The 19341-nt window shown below is 45.6% G+C and overlaps 1 protein-coding gene across 2 annotated transcripts in view; it reads right to left on the reverse strand.

Moving 5' to 3' along the window:
* Positions 1-8275, reverse strand: part of SYDE2 (synapse defective Rho GTPase homolog 2) — a 32050-nt gene extending 23775 nt beyond the window's left edge. For both annotated transcript variants that reach the window (XM_076340532.1, XM_076340533.1), the window contains exons 1-2: positions 8154-8275; positions 3097-3831 (exon numbers count right to left, since the gene is read on the reverse strand). In XM_076340532.1, coding sequence (XP_076196647.1) covers positions 3097-3831; positions 8154-8262 — 844 coding nt within the window. In that variant the 5' untranslated portion in view covers positions 8263-8275. The remainder of the gene's footprint in view (positions 1-3096; positions 3832-8153) is intronic.
* Positions 8276-19341: the final 11066 nt, after the last annotated feature.

Raw genomic sequence — 19341 nt, forward strand, 5'->3', positions numbered from 1 at the left:
CCTAAGAGCACGAGCTGGCACTGTATTTCTACATTACTAACTCGGAACCAAGTTACCTTCTTATTCTTACCTTTCGTGTAGTTGTTACAAACAAAATACATGAATTATTTTCCCAAGCTCTGCTATAGGGGCACCTTATTTTTAATCAGTTTCTGATTCTGGCTAGAATTATTCACTAAGGAATTACCTGACAAATCCTATTAACATAAATGGCATTTACTGTAGAAAGTGACCAGATTAACATCAGGAACTAACAGTGTAAATTAAGACTATGGGGCAAATTAGCATCTCTACAACTATGATCCATTTTATCAATAACATTTACAGGAAATATCTATTTGCTGCTGTGTTTGGAAAGACTCCCAGTAACTGAATTCTATCATTTATTTTTTCTTAATCTTCTAATAAAGACTCTCTCAAAAAAAAAAAAAAAAGGAAAAAATCCATTACTGTTTTCTCTCTACAAAGTTGGAAATCCAAATAAGGCAGCAGTGTTTAAAGTTTTAAAGGTAAAATTGATTCCATTATCCAAAGAAGAAAACAGCAAATGACAAAATGAACAACTATATATTTTGTTGGCTTTTATAGTGCCCCACTTTTTTCTATCTATGCTTCTCAAAATGTAATACTTTAGACTCTAATGCTAACCAATATTGACATATATAAAATCATACCAATAAGAAAGGTAAGCAGACTTTTCCCCAAAGCAGTAATTGCTTATTTGTCAGGAGTTACTGCTTAATGTACCCAGCTCTCTAAGAATACAGACATCTATTTCACAGCAGCTGTATAATTCAAACAAGGTCCTATCACAAATAAAGTTAAATTGGCCATGTTGCCCTTCACGCAGTAATTTTGTATGGATGAGCTGTCATTTTAAATTTGACTGAAAATAACTGTAGACACCTTAACCAGATTAAAAAGAAGAACTAAGCCACTTCTCCATACTAAAGCCAATTACTGAGCAGCAGGGATCCACTTCATCATCAATTAATCTATTCAATGTGATCACTATTCAATACATGCAAAAGGAGAGCTGCATTTAAAGTACCTTAATTAACTCAATGTATAACAAACCCATCAGGGGAAATTCATCACACTTTTCTCCTGCTTTTATGAGACACTTTAAATGGGCAATTTTGCTTTCAGAAATAAAAGTTTGTTCAGTATGAAAACAATTTTGACTTTTTTCTTCTCACATAAAGGGATTTATTTTTCTTAAAAAGAAATAGTCACCTATATATTGAGAGATTAACTGCCTAAACGGGGGTCAAACGGTTTGCAGGACACACACATGGCTTTCCTAAATAACCATGCTTACTGACCTCTCCAAAGCGCCTAGAGCTCCAACGATGACAAAAATCTACCTGAGAACATGCCATTTCATCTATCTTGCAAGCAAATATAACTTGTATAAGTATTTAATGCAGCTATAAAGTGAGCTATTTCTAAATGAATGCCTGATAACTTTAACACACTTTGCAACTAAAAATACGCTTGTATCTACAGCATTTCCACAAAAAGAACAAAACGCGAGCTCCCAGAAGAGAAGACCGAGTGTTTTTTTTCTTCCGCTGTTTACAGCAGTTGCTTTGGTGCCTTTGAAAACAAGCCCCGTTCCCAGAAGCAATCTCCGCACTGGGAACCCGGGCACAGCAGCTCCCGGCACGCAGGGACACGGGGGCAGAAGCTGGACGGGGGCAAGCCGGACTGGGAGCTCCTCCTCAGGGCAACGCACACGTGGGCTCCGATGCCGGTGTTACAGGTCCTCTCTGCTGAGCCGGGCAGAAATACAGGCTCTTAAGTGTCAGTGCAAAGAAAGTGTGAACTTTCTCTAAAGAGGGGAACCTGGAATTCCTTGTCTCCTGAACTTTACGCTAACTTTCTAACTCTCAACAGGATACTAGAGTTAAGGTCAAGATAATGTAAGAGACATCCGTAATTAAAAATAACACCTTTTTGGAAAGGGTTGGGGTTTTTTTCTGTTTACTTTTGTTTGGTGTGGTTTTATTTTTGTTTGGGTTTTTTTTAATAGACTGGGAAAAATCTTTAATAAGATGCTGAATTCACACACTAATGGAATTATGGAAATGAGACTATCAAACACTCAGCCAAAGATAACAAGGAACAAAGAGGCGGGCTTCTGAAAGTGAAAACCACTCCTCTCCAGTCTATTAGATTAGCCCGAGACAGTCAACAAGACGGCAATTACAGAAAGCAACGTGATGAATAGCGTTTATATGGTCTTCCAAAATGTCTTTATTAAAAAGTCCCAGACAGCAAGTTAAAGAAACCTCTGCAGACATTAAGTAGCTTCAAGGCTGGAATCCAAGGCCAGGGTTAGACACTAGCTAACAAAGGAAACCCCGTGTGTCCTCACATTACCAGGCTTTAGCAAGCTCTCTTTGCAAAACCTGTCTTCAGCGAGGTGGGGGCCAAAGAGCACAGAGGACAACCACACCTGGACACGCCATGAACAAACTGACTGAGAAACCGCTGTGCAGCTCTACATTTCATAGGTATCAGTCTCACAATTTGAGTCATTTTTTTATTAACTTGACATGCATTTCCACCAGAAATTTGCTCGATAAAGATAAGAGGAGGAGAAAGAAAAGAGAGATATAAGAAGGATTTATTATTCCTCTAAAAGAAAATAGACAACACAACACTTTTGTTATGTCTTATGAGGATCGGCTGAGGGACCTGGGGTTGTTTAGCCTGGAGAAAAGGAGGCTGAGGGGAGACCTCATCGCTCTCTACAACTACCTGAAAGGAGGTTGTAGCGAGGTGGGGGTCGGTCTCTTCTCCCAAGTAACAAGCGATAGGACGAGAGGAAATGGCCTCAAGTTGCGCCAGGGGAGGTTTAGATTGGACATGAGGAAAAATTTCTTCCCCAAAAGGGTTGTCAAGCATTGGAACAGGCTGCCCAGGGAAGTGGTGGAGTCCCTGGAGGTATTTAAGACATGTGTACATGTGGTGCTTAGGGACATGATTTAGTGGTGGACTTGGCAGTGTTAGGTTAATGGCTGGACTCCATCCTAAAGGTCTCTTCCAACCTAACCAATTCTGTGATTCTATGTTCCTGAACCCTCTTACCTGTTGAAGGGCACTTAAAGGCAGGATTGTCCTCTACTGCTGAGACGCTGGGAGCCTTGCAGGCAAACCTCTGCCGGTGCTGCTGCATGTGCTCCCCAGGATGCACGGCATCGGCCTGACTCGCTTCGCTGGGCTGAGCCACCCAACTGTCCCCCGCGCTCTCCATGGAGCGTGGGGGACCCTCGTGGGGACCCGTGGCCGTTCCCAAGTCACCCCCAGGGGTGGGGTTGTACCGAACCACCGGGGAGCCCACAGCAACAGGGCTATTCACAGCAAAAGGGCGGACCCTCAGCAAGTCAGGCTCATCATCTTCAGGGATCGGGTTGTACCATATTTCTCCTTCATCATCTGCATCATTATCCTCACCGAAGTCCAAAGCGGCGCTCCTCGGCACGGCAGGGCTTGCGGTGCTTGGCAGGGCACCGACAGGAGCGCAGCTTCGCATGGGGCGCTCCCGCCCCACCGGTGACGTGGAAGGAGCCCGCAGCACTGCAGGTTCAGGCAGCAGGATGGGAGATTTGGGTACCGGGATAACAGCCCTGTGCGTTTCCTTACAGGTGTTTTCTTCTTCCGGAGGAGGAGGAGGAGGTCGGTGCGTGCTCTGCTGCAGCCAGCTGCGTTTCTTAGAAACAGTAATGCTGTTCACCTGCAGCCTGTGCTCAGGGACCTCGCTGGCCTGGGGGGATTTGGGCTCCTTCCTGCTTCTCGAAGCTATGTAAACATTTTCTATTAAATCTGTTCCCAGAAAGAAAGGCAAAAAGAGAGGGAAAAACAAATGTTTAGAATATCGTTTTGCTTTTGACAGATGAACACATATGCTGTCGTATGACATTTGCATTAGACCTCATCCGAAAGGACAAAAGATAAGTTAATATGATCATAAAATTAGATTTCAGCCTGTCAAAGCAGAATGTGCACATAATTAATAAAAAGTCAGGCTTGTCTGGCTGTTTTTTTTAACACCATGTAATTTAGATAAATGGCAGTGAGATAGCCCTGCTGAAAGGTCACACATCCTTAGACAGAAATGGCTGCTTTTTGTTCAGCTAAGCTCAGGTGCAATTGGTTTGGAAAGTTGCTGTGTAGTATTTCCACAATTTACTTATGCCAATGAATAAATAGACCCTGGTTTTACTATAATGTATAGCTTAAATGCCTACAAAAAACCCACGTAGATTCACTTCTAGATTTAGATACAAAATAAAGGTGAGGATATGCTGCGCACAAAAAAAACTGCAGAAAGGACTGTCCTTAGCAGCTTCATCCTATAATTAAGACAGAAGCATCCCCTGATTTGTGGGGAATAAAATCATGAAAGGAAGGAAGAAGAAACATAGAAAAGTTTTTAAATATCTCATTACACAACAAAAATTTCATGCAACACCTAATCAAATTCCACTGACTGCTCCCAAAACTTGACACAATTTCTTTAAAGCAACGGCCAAACGTTTAATTATGCACTGAAAAAGCCACTTGCACTCGAGCCCCTTGTCAGAGCACGTCCAAGCAGCCCACTCGGCAGCAGTGCCATACCCTCTGGCAGGCTGCAGGGCACCGCAGCAGCACATCCCGTCCGGGGAGGTGGGACCACGCAAGGAGCGAGCACCTCACCCCCGAGCAAGCACCGGCCCCTTAGCTAGGACTGAAAGGAAAGCCGCAAATACATCCAAATTAAAAACAGGGAATGGAGGTCAGATAACCCTCACGCTCCTCTGCGGAGGAGGACAACCCAGACAGGGTTTGCTCAGCCACTAAGACTGAGTGGGGATAACTGGGTTCTCATAAAACAGACAACTTGTTCTCATGCGAAGCCCTCTGCAATTGGAAATTCCAGATGGGAGCAGCTATTTGATACTGCTTGAACGTTATTCACAGCAAAAAGTTATTTACACACCAATAATGGATGTTAAAATGCAGACACCTCTCTGGAGGACTCAAGGAGCAGCTCTGTAAATCCAGCTAAGTTCGCTGCAGACAGGGAGACAGGAAAAAGACTGTCACTTGAACACCTTCCCTTCGACCCTCTTTTTAGGTTTGTACATCAATGACAGAAGAGATCCTTAATAAGATCTGAAACACCACCGCTTCATTTGAAGAAAGATTCATCATTTGGTGATTTTTTAAAAAGTGAGGTTCACTTGTTTAGCTGAACTGCAATACGAACGCTGTTTGTGATTTGAAGAATTAACTTGGTTCAAAGAACTAACAAAATTAACCGTGCTCATTTCGAAGCCTGCGCGCACCTCCATTGAAGTGCTTTGCTACACCGGGGCCTAAGTCAGTCAATTAACAGAATCTGAGGGAAACACAAAAGCAGGGCTGAGGATGCAGATCTCTGGCAAAGTTTCAGTGATTTGGCAGCAACCATGTTCCTTCCCCCACCCTTAGCCTGGAAATGTAAGCGTGCCATTGTAAAGGTTTCCCCTTTACACAATTTCACTACTATTTCAAGTAAGAACTAACCAAAAGGACGGGGAACTAATCTGCCGTGGGCATAGGGCTATGCCTACATTTCCAAGAAGTCAGTTTGGATCGGGGACTTCTTGGGCGGGCATCCTCCTGCCGGTGACGGCTACCTCAAAGCCCTCCGCTTCTGCGTGGACAGCCCAAGGAGCGGTCCCTGCGCCGGTGACAGAAATAGATGGAGCATCCGAGAGCTGTATTTCCACAAACAAAAATATCTGCTACTTCCTGCTTCGCTGCAGAAATGCAGACCCTTCCGCACTGGTTAAGACAGCCTACAATTCCCAAAACAGCGGGCTCCTAAAAGTACAGCGTGCCTAAATATACACCCAGCGACACATCTGGCATCAGCCTCAGGCTGCCCTTCGGTCCCAGCGGCAGCAAACGCACAGAGCAAACTCAACTTTGTTTTCAACATCCATCCGGGTATCTCAATAACAAGCCATCTGCAAAAGCTTACCGCAGAAACATTAATAATCAAGTAGCTCCAGCGTACTCCAGTAACCCTACTGCTTGCAGAGACACGCCGCCTATCACACGTATTCAAAACTACCCCTTCTCCGCCTCCGAATTAGCCAGCACGCTGCCAGAGGTCATTGATTGTAAATGTTCACCGAATCTCATCCAAATGATACACTTGCATGTAAATCTTCCGACTGCAGTCTCTGCAATTGATAGCAGTATTTGCAAGCACTGCTTCCCCTTTATTCGAACTTGGCCCTGATCCTTAAAGCCCTTATGCCTGTGTTTATTTTAGTAACGAACTGTTTCACATGCAAGTATCTGCACAGCCGCTGGTTCAATGTACCGCAGCAAGCTTTAAATGTCATTAGCTGTTACAGTAACGAGCCAGATTTAAGTAAATACAAAGCTTTCAGAGATGTACAGGTCAGGCACACACCTTTTGTCCTAGAGCAAAGGTTCATTCAGAAGAATGCTGCCTACTCTTTATTAGCACTCTAATATATTTAATATATTCTAAAAATATATATTAAACCTCCACACATTAGGCCTCCACACAAACACAGAACAAGACAATGGTTCCTTCCCAAAAAGCTTCAATATGGTGCTGAATTAAAAAAAAAAAAAAAAGTCAGATGTTCCCTTCACCTTCCACTCTATTGACAAAAAATTAAATAAATCAGTATTTGAAGTTAAAATATTATGGTAACAACACACGTATTCTCAGAACCAGAGCCTCAATGTTTCAGCTCAACTGAGGTCAAAATTGATGTTCTGCCTATTACACTGGCATATAAAATATTTCAACATGATACTGTGCACCGCTTTTCAGTTTGTAACAAAGAGGGGAACAGCTTTTTCCAGCCTCTCCATATATGGATCAAAACAAACCACAGTTCTTCTGGTTGTAATAGCAGCTATTTAAACACATTTTCTTTCACTAAGTTTCCTAGTAAAACTATAAAATATAATAATTCTGTATTTAAATGGAACAACAGCAAGACTAAAAATTGATTTGTAAGCTTTCAAGTGCACCTTTAAAAAAAACAAAAAACCAAGCAGCAAAAAAAAGCCAAAGAATGACAAAGTCATATGATAAGAAAACATGCAGGGATTCACATAAAGTAGTGGTCTAAATTCAGGAACCTCTTATTTTAACGAGGAATTTTTATTCCCAAGAAGAAGAATTACAGATGTGAGGATGCTACCGCTGAGGATTGATTCAAGACCTAAATTTAGACTGGCTCACAGCAAATTTGAAGGTTACACGAGATCTGGAAAAAAGACAGAAACTTTCCAAACACGAATAAATAACTTATTTAATTTCACTGCATACTGGCAGCTCCATCCAAAACCCTATCGGTTTTAGGGCTCCGGTTTTGTCGACTTACAGTTTATATAAGCTGGCACCGGCCAGTGAAACTAAAGTTAGCTTTTAAACGTGGTCGATGGGCTTAAAATACTCCGGTAAGGAATAAACCAGCACCGAGCCCTTTTCCCCGCAACTGCCGACTTGCTGCAAAGGCTGAAGTTCGCGAAGCCGCGATGCTGCAGGAGTTACCAGAACAGCCCCTTTTCGCTTCAGCAGCTTACAGCGTCCTGATCGATCCCGCTCGACTCTGACACGTTAAACCGTAAAAGCATAAGCTGCAACGAACCACCTCGTGAATTTGCAGACAGGATTCAGACCTTTCGGAAACACGAAAAACTCTTTTTTTTTTTTAATTTTTTTTTTTTTAAAGCGCCGTTCCACCGACCCTTTTCCCCACCTTTAGGGGCTTTCTCCCCCACCCCTAAGGGGAACAGCAAAGCTAACGTCTGGAAGCGGGACCGCTGCTTTAGCACGTGAAAACCGCTTCGACAGAGAGACGGAAAAAGCGCAGCCCCGGGCAAAGCCCCGCCGGCAGCAGCACCGGGGCCCGGCACCCACCCCCGGCTCTCCGGGGAGCGGGCAGGGCGCATCCCCGGCGCCCGCGGGACTCCTCGCCCCCCCTCGCCCGGCGGGCGACCGACCTCCCGCCGCCGTCCCGGCGCTCCCGCCGCCCGCGCCCGGCAGGTGGAAGGGCGGCCACGGGCGGGCAGCCGGAACCCCGCGGCCGAGCCCCCGGCCCGCCCCGCCCGCAGACGCTTACCCTGCGGGGCGCAGACCCCGCTGTGGCGGTGCCCGGCGCCCGCCGCCGCCCCTCGCTGGGACCTCCTGCCCCGCAGCTTGGAGAGCGTCCTGCGGAGCGGGTCGGCCATGCCTGGGTGCTGCCTCCCCGCCGCCTTCAGCGGGCGCTGCCCCCCGGCCCGCAGGAGCCGGCGGCCCCCCTGCGCGGCGGCGGCGGCGGCGGCAGCCCTGGGCCGCGCTGCCCCATGGCGGCGTGGCTCCGCGCGCCCGGCCCCGGCTCCGCCGCGCACATACTTGGCATAGCTGAGCGGGGTGAGAGGGCGCCCCGCAGTGCGCATGCCCGCCGCCGCACCGCCCGCACGGGGGGCGCCGCCCGCCCCCGCCCCGCCTCGCCTCGCCTCGCCTCGTCTCGCCTCGGGGGGCCGCGTCCGCCGCTCCCCGACGGGGCTAAGGGGACGCCGCCGAGCGCGGCCCGCTGGCGGGGCGGGGGCCGTCCCGCCCGGCCCGTCCGGTGAAGCCGGGAGGGGGGTGTCGCCCCCGGCCCGCCTGAGGGGAGCCGGTCCCTGCGGTGCAGGGCGAGGGGGAGCGCCTGTGCCCGCCGGAGGTGGCCCGGGCGGCTGGGGCTGCCGCAGGTGGGTGGCCGGCCCCGGGGTGCGTCCCGCTCGGGCACAGGCTCCCCATCAGTACCCTGGGTTGTACTCTGAGCCTTTCTCACTACAACTGGGAGTATCATCTTCTCCGTCAGCCATGTGCGGAGCATTTCTTGCCGAAGACTGAGACGTTGACAGCATATTTTAAATACTTCTTTTCCCTTGATGTTTTTTGTTTCGTTTGTTGGTGGTTGTTTTTGGTTTTCTTCTGCAAACACACACATCTGTAGGCTGCAAACTGACTTCTCCCCTCTGGGCTTAGGCCGTGCATGTGGCCGTTCTTGCTTCCTGGCAGGTTTTTAGACAGTTTCCCCACAGTCCTGGCCGCGTGGGGAACAGCGACTCGCTCTCCCGAAAAGCCTTTGCACTCTCTTGGCAGAGTAACGCCGGCGAAGCGGGGGTGAGGTTGGCTTCGCTGTGAGTAGCCTTTGGTATTCCAGCCAAAATGCCGCATAGGTAGAAGACAAACGGCGTTAGGACAGAGCAAATAATGTGCTGAGGCTGCTGAAGTGGGCAAAAACTTGGGTTTGGTGTATGTGTTGCTCAGCTACGTCGCGCGTTAGTTCCATTAGCAAGTGCACAGCCCCTCGAAACCGATCTTGGGAAAAGGTATGTCACTGATTTTTTTACCAAGATAAAATCCTGAGACAGCTTTCGTTGGTTAACATCTACATGGGTCGACATTTCATCGTCGACAACTTCAGGAATACATTTTGCAGCTTTGATCTGCGATGCACCTGTCTCGTGGAGGGCGAGAGCAAAGGAGCCATCGCGTTCGGGGGTGGGTTGGATGTCACCTCCCCGCCGAAGGCAGCCGGGAGCAGGCGGGCATTTCCCTGCATTCTGCATGCCAAGCACAGCGCTGCCTCCGTACGTAACAAACCCCCGAATACTGGGCTGCGGGAGGGTGCTCCTTCGGTTCTGGAGGAAACAACTGCAGCTCGTGAACATAGCACGTGTTCACAGATTTCCTCTCTTATCAAATTTTGAGGGGGATTTAATTATTTGGTCATTTGAAACTAAATATTTTTGAAGAACAAAATTAGATTAAATTTTTGAATCTTTATGTGTGAAACACCAACAGTAGTAACCCAGTAATACCTGCAAATATACAGTGTAAAAAAAAAACCATTACAAAGTAGTTACGGTTTCTCTTAATCTAAAGTAAAGTTCATGATAGTTAATCATATGTCACGTTGCAACAACTGGAAATGCCATTTTGCCGTCCTGCCTTTTGAAACCATTTGCAGTCCTTTAAATACACATATTGGGAAACATCTGTGTACGAGTTTCAGAGCAAGATGTAAAACCATTCCAGAATGCTTTTGGTTGGGAAAAATGACAAACGAGACGGCAGTGGCTGGGACCATCCGATGCGCACTGCCGTGTAGGCGAGGAGCTGCGAGACCCGAGGGGTCTGCCTGGCCTCTGTCCCGGCGGGGGTCAGACCTGGCCCCCTCAGACAGCCGCATCGCAGCGCCCGCGGGCTGGGTTAGGAACAGCATCTCGGGCAAAGTAGCATGCAAGAAATGCATAAAAACAAAACTATCGGTACTTCTCTGACAGTGCACTCACTGTGCACAATTAACGCATCTACCTCCAGCAGATTAATTCACAATTACATTTTCTGCATTACCTGTGGGCCCAAGTAAAGGAAAAGCCCAGTGCCACCTCCTCTAAACCGATCTTACCTGTTTGAGTGGTTAAGCTTTCATCCGCAACAAAAACTTTGATTTTTCAGGCCGGAATCAGTATGTAAAGCTAAGCCTTTTACTGCACCTTCCAGAACTGTGATCCTGACCTGTAAGGATACAGCCAAAGAAGAAAGGTATAAATATATTTGATGGCATTTTTTTGTTCATCTCATAGTCGGATGTTGAAACAGGTTGCCCAGAAAATCTGTAGAAACTCCCATCTTGGAGACACTGAGAACTTGGCTGGCCCTGGGCAAGCTCACCTACGCCGCCCCTGCTCTGCGTTGGGGCTGAGCAGAAGACCTCCAGAGGTCCCGTCCAACCTAAATTACTCTCCTGACTCGAAACCTTTCCTCGTATCGGAGCTACTGTCCTCCCTAGCTGAGACATGGCTTGGATAGAAGGAATGAACTCCAGCCGAGCAGAATACCAGTGATAAAATTTACCAGTGGCAAAATTCTGCATGGGCACCACAGCTCGACTGCACTGACCGTACTGATGCTATCAGGAGGTCAGCCGTGCCACCAGCAAATGTGTGCCTAAAGCAAAGGGCATGCATTTGAAGTCTGAAGAGGGGATCTGCCCCAATAAAAAGCACTGAAAAGATTCAAAACAGCTAGGAGATGAACTCTGGGCTTTTTCCGCAAGAAAAAGGTGTTGCAGCCATTTCAAACTGAGCAAACAAAAGCAGCCTACACCTACCTTGACTGTCATTGTCATACCTGCAGATTTCCCACCTGTTCTAATGGGAAATCAGATTCCTCCTGCCTGCCCACGCCTTAGATTGTCTGCGTTAGTTCCCTGATGAATAGCAACTTACTGCACTTAAAGTAACTGTATGTAATTTTTAGCAAGTTCCTCTTATTTAGGTGGCATTTTTGGAAATTTTTGTTACTTGGATCTTTTCTTTTACAAGTTAAAACAATATTAGTAGAAGGTAGGTACTAGCCAGGGTAAGGACCAAATCCTGCAAAGAAGGGGAGTACTGACGTTTGGTGTGCAGTACTGCCTTCTCCCATGAGTATTAGCTATGGAAACAAAAGAAAATTCGACATCATTGTGTGTTCTGTGCTGCTTCACACAGTAATTTTCTTCATGTTCTGTATGGTTTTAAATGTTAGTTTAAGCATTTAGATTATTCCTCTATGCAATAGGCACACAGGAAATGGCTCGGTGAAAAGCTGCCAATAGTTCAGTCTATAAACACAGTTTGATCTATATCTTAGAAAATTGTTTCCATTCCAAACTGTGGTTACAAAGCACTTTTTCTTCTTGGCAGTTGGATTTTTTTTAAATCCCTATGCATCCTGTATTTGCCCAACAGAGTTGGCATTGATCACACAAAAAAAAAACAACCCTGCAGATAAAATAACATTAAGGATCTGGCTGGAACTAACTTGAGCCAGTGGAGTAAGAGTCAAAGCTGAGCTTTTGTTTTCAGCTCAGCCTGTTTTGTTCAGGAGCTGCAAAGCACACAGTGCTGAGCATGAGTCCTTTTACTCGGCCTTCTACAAAAAGTAAAAGCTACTTCAAGAGGATGGGACTAGAGCTTGCAGTGACTTGAAGAGGCTGCTTATTAGGAGAGTGGCAAATATTTAGGACCGGTTAAACAGTGTGACTTTAAACAAATAGAAAGCAGTATTCTTCTGAAGGTACAAAGAGAAACGTTTTTAAAAGTTTTTTTCATTGACAGGCTGAGATTTCGCCAATTACTTAATCTTTTCTGAGTTGATGACATGAGAATTGTGAATGACTGCACAAGCAAAAAAGTCAAACTTAAGCTGGGAAAAAAAATGCATTGATAAGAAGGATATCCCTGGTGAAGAAGCTGGTGCATAGGTGGCAATGTTTGGGCACTGATATAGCTGAATGATGAAATTACGCAGATAAATAGTTCCTAATAAAAGACTGACAGATAGCCTTTACAGCCTTGCTGACAGCTTCAGAGGTCAGCTCTGCCTCAGCCGATACCGTGAAGAAGCTGTGCTTTCCTAAGTACGCAGGCTTTCGTCTCTGTACAAACTCAGGGATTGGTTTTGAACTGCTCTGGTCTGATTTTGGAAAATTCCATCCCTCATAGCATCTAAGACCTGCTCCTGTACCTGAAATAAAAGTTACATATTAATTTAGGATGTAACTGTGTAAAGATACACTTTATTTTACTTCAGTGGGATTCATTCATATGAGTAAAACTAAAAGTGTCTGGAAACGTGAGTGAGTCTCCTTTTCATTAAAGCTTAGCAAATCGGTATCTTTCTTCTCTCAAGACCTGTCACAGACAGGGGGATAAAGTGACAACTATATGACTAAAGCGGAGCTGATGACAGCTGGGAACTGGAAGCATTTGAATGCCCCAATAAAATCTATGAGCACTCTTTTTATTGAAAGCGTCTGCCTTCCTGACATCGAAATGGACTGAGATAAGAGTCCCATGAAACTCTATCAGGCAGCTAATAGCCTTGCGCGTTATCTCCAGCCTGCCAAACAACTGATCTCTCTCAGACGCAGACACCGCTACGGTCATCCATACCTTTGTTACCCCCAGACCCTATTTTGAACTGGCCAGCTGAGGCACCCCAGAGGCCCAGAGGCTCCAGAATACAGTTGGTTATCTTCTTAGGAAGACAAACCAATGGAAGAATAAACCATTGATATTCTAAACCTGAGGAGGTTGCTAGACAACAGGCTGGACAAAGCTGAAGGCGTTCATTACCCAAACGGCTACACCATCTGCTCCCTGGTCTCCAGAACCATTTGCAGTTGGGGTTGCACTTTTTAAAAGCAAATTTTAGAGACTCCAAGAGCAGACAAGTGTTTGGCTCAGACCACTGACTCCCTTCTAGAGCACATCCCTGCCAGAAACCTCCTTAATCCAAAACTGCTTTAAGAGGCACCACCGTTGAGGTCTTATACCCAGTGCACCACACCTGCATTGCTGTTGCTTGGCTATGGCCAACCAGACTTGGTGCCTTCTCACAAAGAGTTGACGGACCTCTGAGAAGCCACTGCCACCATCAGTTCCTCTCTGACTCCTGGGGCATCGGCCTCCTGGGCTCTGGCGATGTGATTTGTCGCATCAGGATGGTTGCTACCCTGGCTGGCTGTGAAGTGCTGAGCCCGTTGCTCCCAGTGGCATGGTCTACTTGTCCTTTTAAGCTGTAATTAAAATTAAACAGGAGAGGATTTTAAGAGCCATGTACGGTTAACCTAGATTCAAATGAGCAGTGTGATGGAAATAATTATGTTCATAGTTATCAGCTAAGTTAAGCAGCAGGAGCATTCATGGCCCTGTCTTCTGTGCTTTGTTTAAACAGAAATAAGACAGTAAATCATGCTCTTTTTAGTATCTTGCACTTATTTTTTTAAGTTGGTATTTGTCTTTTTAGAGAATGCAAGCTAACGTCCCTATGAGCTTTTCAAAACATGTCATTGAACTTCAGGGCTGTCATTACCACCTCTGACTGCACTCTTACAGCATGCCAGTGCTATGGTAGGATGCCAGTCTCACTGAAGATATGCTAAAAATACCAAAGTATTTTGGATACGAAGAAGCCAAAGCATTACCCATACAGTAAAAATAGCTGGTATCATGACCATCATCACCATTACCTTCTCCTAACATGGAGACAAAACCGGCAGATTGGTGACACTCCACCTTGGTTGAAGTGAAAATAAACACCAGCGAAGAGTGTCATAAGTTCAAGCGAAAGAAAAACAGATTCAAGTTTATGCTCAAAACATTAGGAGATCCTCTATGAAGAAACTGAAATCACTAAATAAGCATTTCTCTCTCTGTTTTGTCCTATCTCTTTAGGCCAGGACCACATTTGTGGTCCTGCCGTTTCTGCCCCAGGAGGGCAGGGAAGAAGCAGAGCTGTCACCCGTGTCTGCCTGTGGTCCGTCTTTCTCCTCGGCTTCATGCCTTCACAAAGTCTCCGCCATCATTCACGTCTCTCACAGTATTTAGCTATTAATCCAAACTTTGATTAAATGTAACATTTGTGAATCTCATCCCCTAAGTAGCTGGAGCCGTAAGGTTTTTGAGCTGTGTCCTGTAGCAGTCCCTGTTATACTGTACGGGAGTGCTGTACCCACTGACAGACCCTCAGCAGAGCCAAGGCTCTGCCAGCCCACACAACAGAGTCCCGGAGATGTTGCAAGGTACATCCACCATAAGTCCCGTTATGCACAGGGTCCTAAAACCTGCTGCATATGCAAAATTTATTTATTAAAAATCCTGCAAAACTTAAACACCGTAAGAAGAGTATCTTGAATGTTAATGCCTATTAACAGTCAACAAAATGCCAGAATGGGCGAACACATTTAATGAACATGTTCTTGGGGGAATCCACTTTCTTAAAGTTCCTTTCTTCCACTTCTGTTGTTAGAAATAGCAATTATTTTTTTTTAATCATCAGCCTCAAAACTCTGAGTTTCAAGTCAGAGCAAAGTATAGAGGACTTCTAAATGCTGTAAAAGGAAAGCCAGTATTTAAAAAGAGAAGTGGAAAGCTCCTTAAATTGGAAGACTGATCCTTTTTAAGAACTGTATATAGTGTGCTGTGCTCAAAGTGCTTTACTTAAGATAATCATAAGGATGCCTTAAAGATGTGTTCTTATAATAAATTTTAAGCAACAGATGTTGTTTCTGTAGGCAAAATCTGCCAATGACTCACACGTTGAAAGGAACTAGTCTATTTTTCTCTTTTACGTAAGCTAAATAATTTTATTACTCAAACAACTTTATATGTGTGCATATATGGTCATTCCATTGTAGTCATCCTCTATGTTACAAAGCCAAAAAATGGAAAAAAAAAAAAAAAAAAGCCAGAGAAACCCAGCATATCACCTCAGGCTGCTGAGAGATCTGTGGAATTTCATATATGAAATATTCTCTTCTTTCTCTCCGTTGTGTGTGCGTCAAAGGGAGCGATCAGAGAAGTTAATAGTAAGAAACCATGACAATGAAGTCTGTGCGTGCATTAGCGTGCTCATACTTAGCTTCTCTGCAGAGTCTGAACACCACCGCTTCAGTACAGTGACTGAAAACTAGAAAAGCATTTTCGTGTAGCTACATAGATGAACTCTGGGGTTTCTTTTGCATCTCCTGGAGTGCACCGGTCAGGTAGAACAGAATCAAGCTGTGTTTCACAGGAGAAAAAAAGTTTTCCTGTTTAGGCCAGGCACTACAGAGCACATGTTTTGACCTGATGAGCCTTCTTGACTTGCAAAGAACAATGCAGCAAGGAGAAGACCGGTGCTTGATGCTGCTGGCTCCAGCGGGGAAAGTCCCTCATTTGCAAATTTGCCAGGGTTGCTGCCTACCGTCTGCTGACAGCTTGCTCCCGACGCTCACTCACTCCTGTGATGAGAAGGAATGACAAAAGCGCAACAGCTGATGGGAAGGTGGCATGGTCAAGCTTCTTTTAATTATTAATGTCCATCATAACATTCAGTCACCCTTGGGAGACACAACAGAATCCAAGATAACGGAGGTGAAAAAATAGATTTGTAATCTCATTTGTGCTCCCTTAATCACACATCTCCTCATTCGCTCATGTTCAGACCAATCTCGTTTTAAATATCTCAAGTTATATGGTCCTACTATTATCCCAACCGTCTAACCAGTCACGTGGTCAGGAAGCATTTCCAAATATTTAACCCAAATGTTAGTCAGCTACTCTGTCTAGTCGTGTCTCACGTGATGTACTAGCGTAATGTCCTGCTAGTCTTCTGTGGCTGCTCAGACTATGGCACGTGGTCCCAGGTGGCATCTCTTCCTACCCAGCCTGACAGACCGCACAGCTGGTAGCAGCCCAACAGGCAGGGGTGACACCAGACAGCGGCACAGGGGCTGTCCGCCAGTCCTGCATGGGTTCCTCCGAGTTTCCAGGAACATCGCCTGGACAATAAAACATGTATTTAAATGCAATTTAATCTTTCAAATAATTGAAGACCAATTTACTTTCCGCTTTGAAATATTTTCTGAGTGGGAGTGGAAAGTCCGTGTATCTCAGCTGATTTCAAGTAGACGGGAAAGGCTACAAAGGCTTCTGTGTTTTCTCTAGTGGGCCCTCACAGTAAGGGCACTCCTCAGGTGAGATCTGCTATTGAGAAGTGTGAGCTATTGAAAATATTCAAAATATTTACATTCTTTAGTGGATGGAAGCACTACTTTATCCTAATCTCTTCTCTAATTACTTGAGTTTCCAGCCGTGCCACGGCATAATCTGCGTAATGCCCACAACAAAGACCCACAGCGCTTTAATACAACAAATTTCAGACGGCTATCACAACGGTCGGGATTCTGAAAGACCATGTGTATTTACTAGATTACATCCATTTTTCAAAGTAGATTTTTCCTTGCTTAACCCCCCCAACCTTCCTTCTCATTGCTAAAATTTGTTTCCTAAATGCCATATTCTTCTCCAGAATAAAAAGACTCAACGGTATGTAAAAAACAAGTATTTAAAAGTTAAAATTCCGGGGTTTTTTACATTGAGCTGTAAGAGCTAAAATGACTGATTTCTTTTAAATCTATTTTTGGATGGGTTTAACTTTGTTTTTAACTGGTGTTTGTTTCCAAACACCAGTTTCTGCTCTGAAACATCACGCGCGAGGTCATTTTCAGTGTTCTTCCACTTTTGTCTGGCAAATTCCCCTGTTGTTTATATAGAAAAGAAACACAGCTAAACAGGATATACCGAGTGTAAAAACAGAATTTGCATGGGAGGGACAAGGCCAGAGGGAAGTCTGAAACTAAAATTACTCCAACTGGCTTTTTGAAACTGTGTTTCCAAGGTGACAGAAACCCCTTTATTGCAAGGTTGCTCATTTATCTTGAACAGTTGCCAGGGTTTTGATCTAATTTTTAGTTCTGAAGAACTAAAATTATCCCCCTCCTTCTCAAAATAAAACTCAACCAACCAAACACAACACAACAGGTTTTTAACCACGTAGTGGCTTCTATCTTTACGACCAACAACACAGAAAAATCAGGTCAAATTGTAAAGCTGCCAATTTTAGCATCCCTTTGGAAGATGCATCCCCAAATAGCACATTCTAATTAGGCATATAGATCACCCGGTATCACAGGCTAAACTATGCGCTAAGACCCCGTTACAAGTCCGCAGCCTTTCTGAGCGGACGCGTTGCGCACTTCTGTGACAGACAGGACCCTGCCTGGGCAGCTCTCGACGGGTCAAAGCCTGCAGGCTGTGAAAGGAAAACCGTGGGGACACGCACACGGAGAACGTGTTTCTTCAAATCTTCACACATGTCCACTACTAAGTATTTAGGGGGAAAAAAAAACCAACTAAGAAAACACCAAAGACTACCTCCCAGACTGCTCTATAAACAACCCCAAAACTGACAGTTCATTTCAGCAACGCTACCGATGCAGAAAAGCTGACGCTTTGTTACCTACAGTATCGAGTCTCAGAGCTTTAACACCTAGAAATCATTAGCACTTTGTCTTAGGATTCAAAGCCCCCTTTTGCACAGCACATTTTCCTTCTTTAAGGACAAAAACTGTAACATTCCTTTTCTTCCCCAGTGCTGCTCTCGTAGAAAACACTCAAAAAATTTGACTCAGAGTCATCTTCCCCCTCTACTTTGTCTGCTCCTGAAATGCAACAAATGGATTAATGCTCTACACCAGCATTTTTTTTCCTTTCTAAACAGCAAATAGACTTAACAAAGACCCTTAGGTATTTTACCTGCTTTACCTGAACAACCCCAGAGAACGATGCCCCTACCTTTACCTCCTCTCTTCCCCTCATCACTTCCTTGCCCTGGCTTATTCTGTCACAGCTGAGCTTACTGCAGGGCTTTGGGAAAAGCGCCATGACGCAGCTCCATAGAAGATTCATTTCCTGAAGTGGGACTTGACCATCTCTTGACATCCACTGCAGTCCTCACGCACCTCTTCCTTTGGCCTTGGAAGGGCTTTGACCGTAACGCTCCCAGGGCCCTGAGCTTCGCCACGCACAGGAGCGGAGCCCTCTCTAGGTAGCTAAAATGTGTTTATCGGTCTTTTTGACAGTCAGTTAGTTAAACCAGTTTTAACAGTCAGCAACCGCTGAACGGAGACAGGTTTACCGATCATTTTGACAGAAACCCGTGTCTCCAGGATTCAGTGTGCACAAGCAGTTGGTCCCACTGACTGCCCCCACCTCCTCTGCCCACCCAGTGAAAGCCAGCTTGTGACTCACAAAAGCATCCTGGTCTCTAGTGGCGTTTCTGGTTCCACACATCATTTGAGAAGGACAACAGTTGTTACGGATGGATGTTAGGAAGGACCGCTTCCCACGGAGGCATTTCCTTTGCCGCTGACAGGCATGAGCCCCGTTGCCTCCCATGCTCAGCACCGCGGCTGCTGTTGCCTTAGAGCTCAGCACCAGCTGAAGAGGAACCTGCTCCTCCCAGGTATCAGGGTCTCCTACAGAACCGGTTGAGTCTCAGCTTTCACCATTAAGAAGTCCTCACGTTGTGGTCATTAGAGACTACTGCCAGGCAAGAGAGCCAATATCAAAGTAAGCATCGATTTCTTGTGCAGGGGCAAGAGCAGCAGCGACTGCAGCTGCCGATACTGGAGTGCTGCTCGTGCTCCACGGAGAAGCGAGACAGAGTGCACGGTGAGCAGGATGCGAATGCACAATCACTCCGACTGGGTCTTTTCTCAGATAACATGTAAGACATCAGCTCTCTCTGCTTCTGTAATTCGGGGTACTCCCCAGAAACCCAAAGTCAAAGCACTTGTCATTCCCTGTGCCAAGTCTTGCCAGCAGTTAGCATGCATTATTTAGGAATCCCATCAGTAAACGTACCCGGAGCATCAAATAAAAGGTGAATGATGTATTTTAATC

Source organism: Aptenodytes patagonicus, chromosome 5, assembly GCF_965638725.1.
Source record: "Aptenodytes patagonicus chromosome 5, bAptPat1.pri.cur, whole genome shotgun sequence".
In the NCBI taxonomy this organism is placed as follows: Eukaryota; Metazoa; Chordata; class Aves; order Sphenisciformes; family Spheniscidae; genus Aptenodytes; species Aptenodytes patagonicus.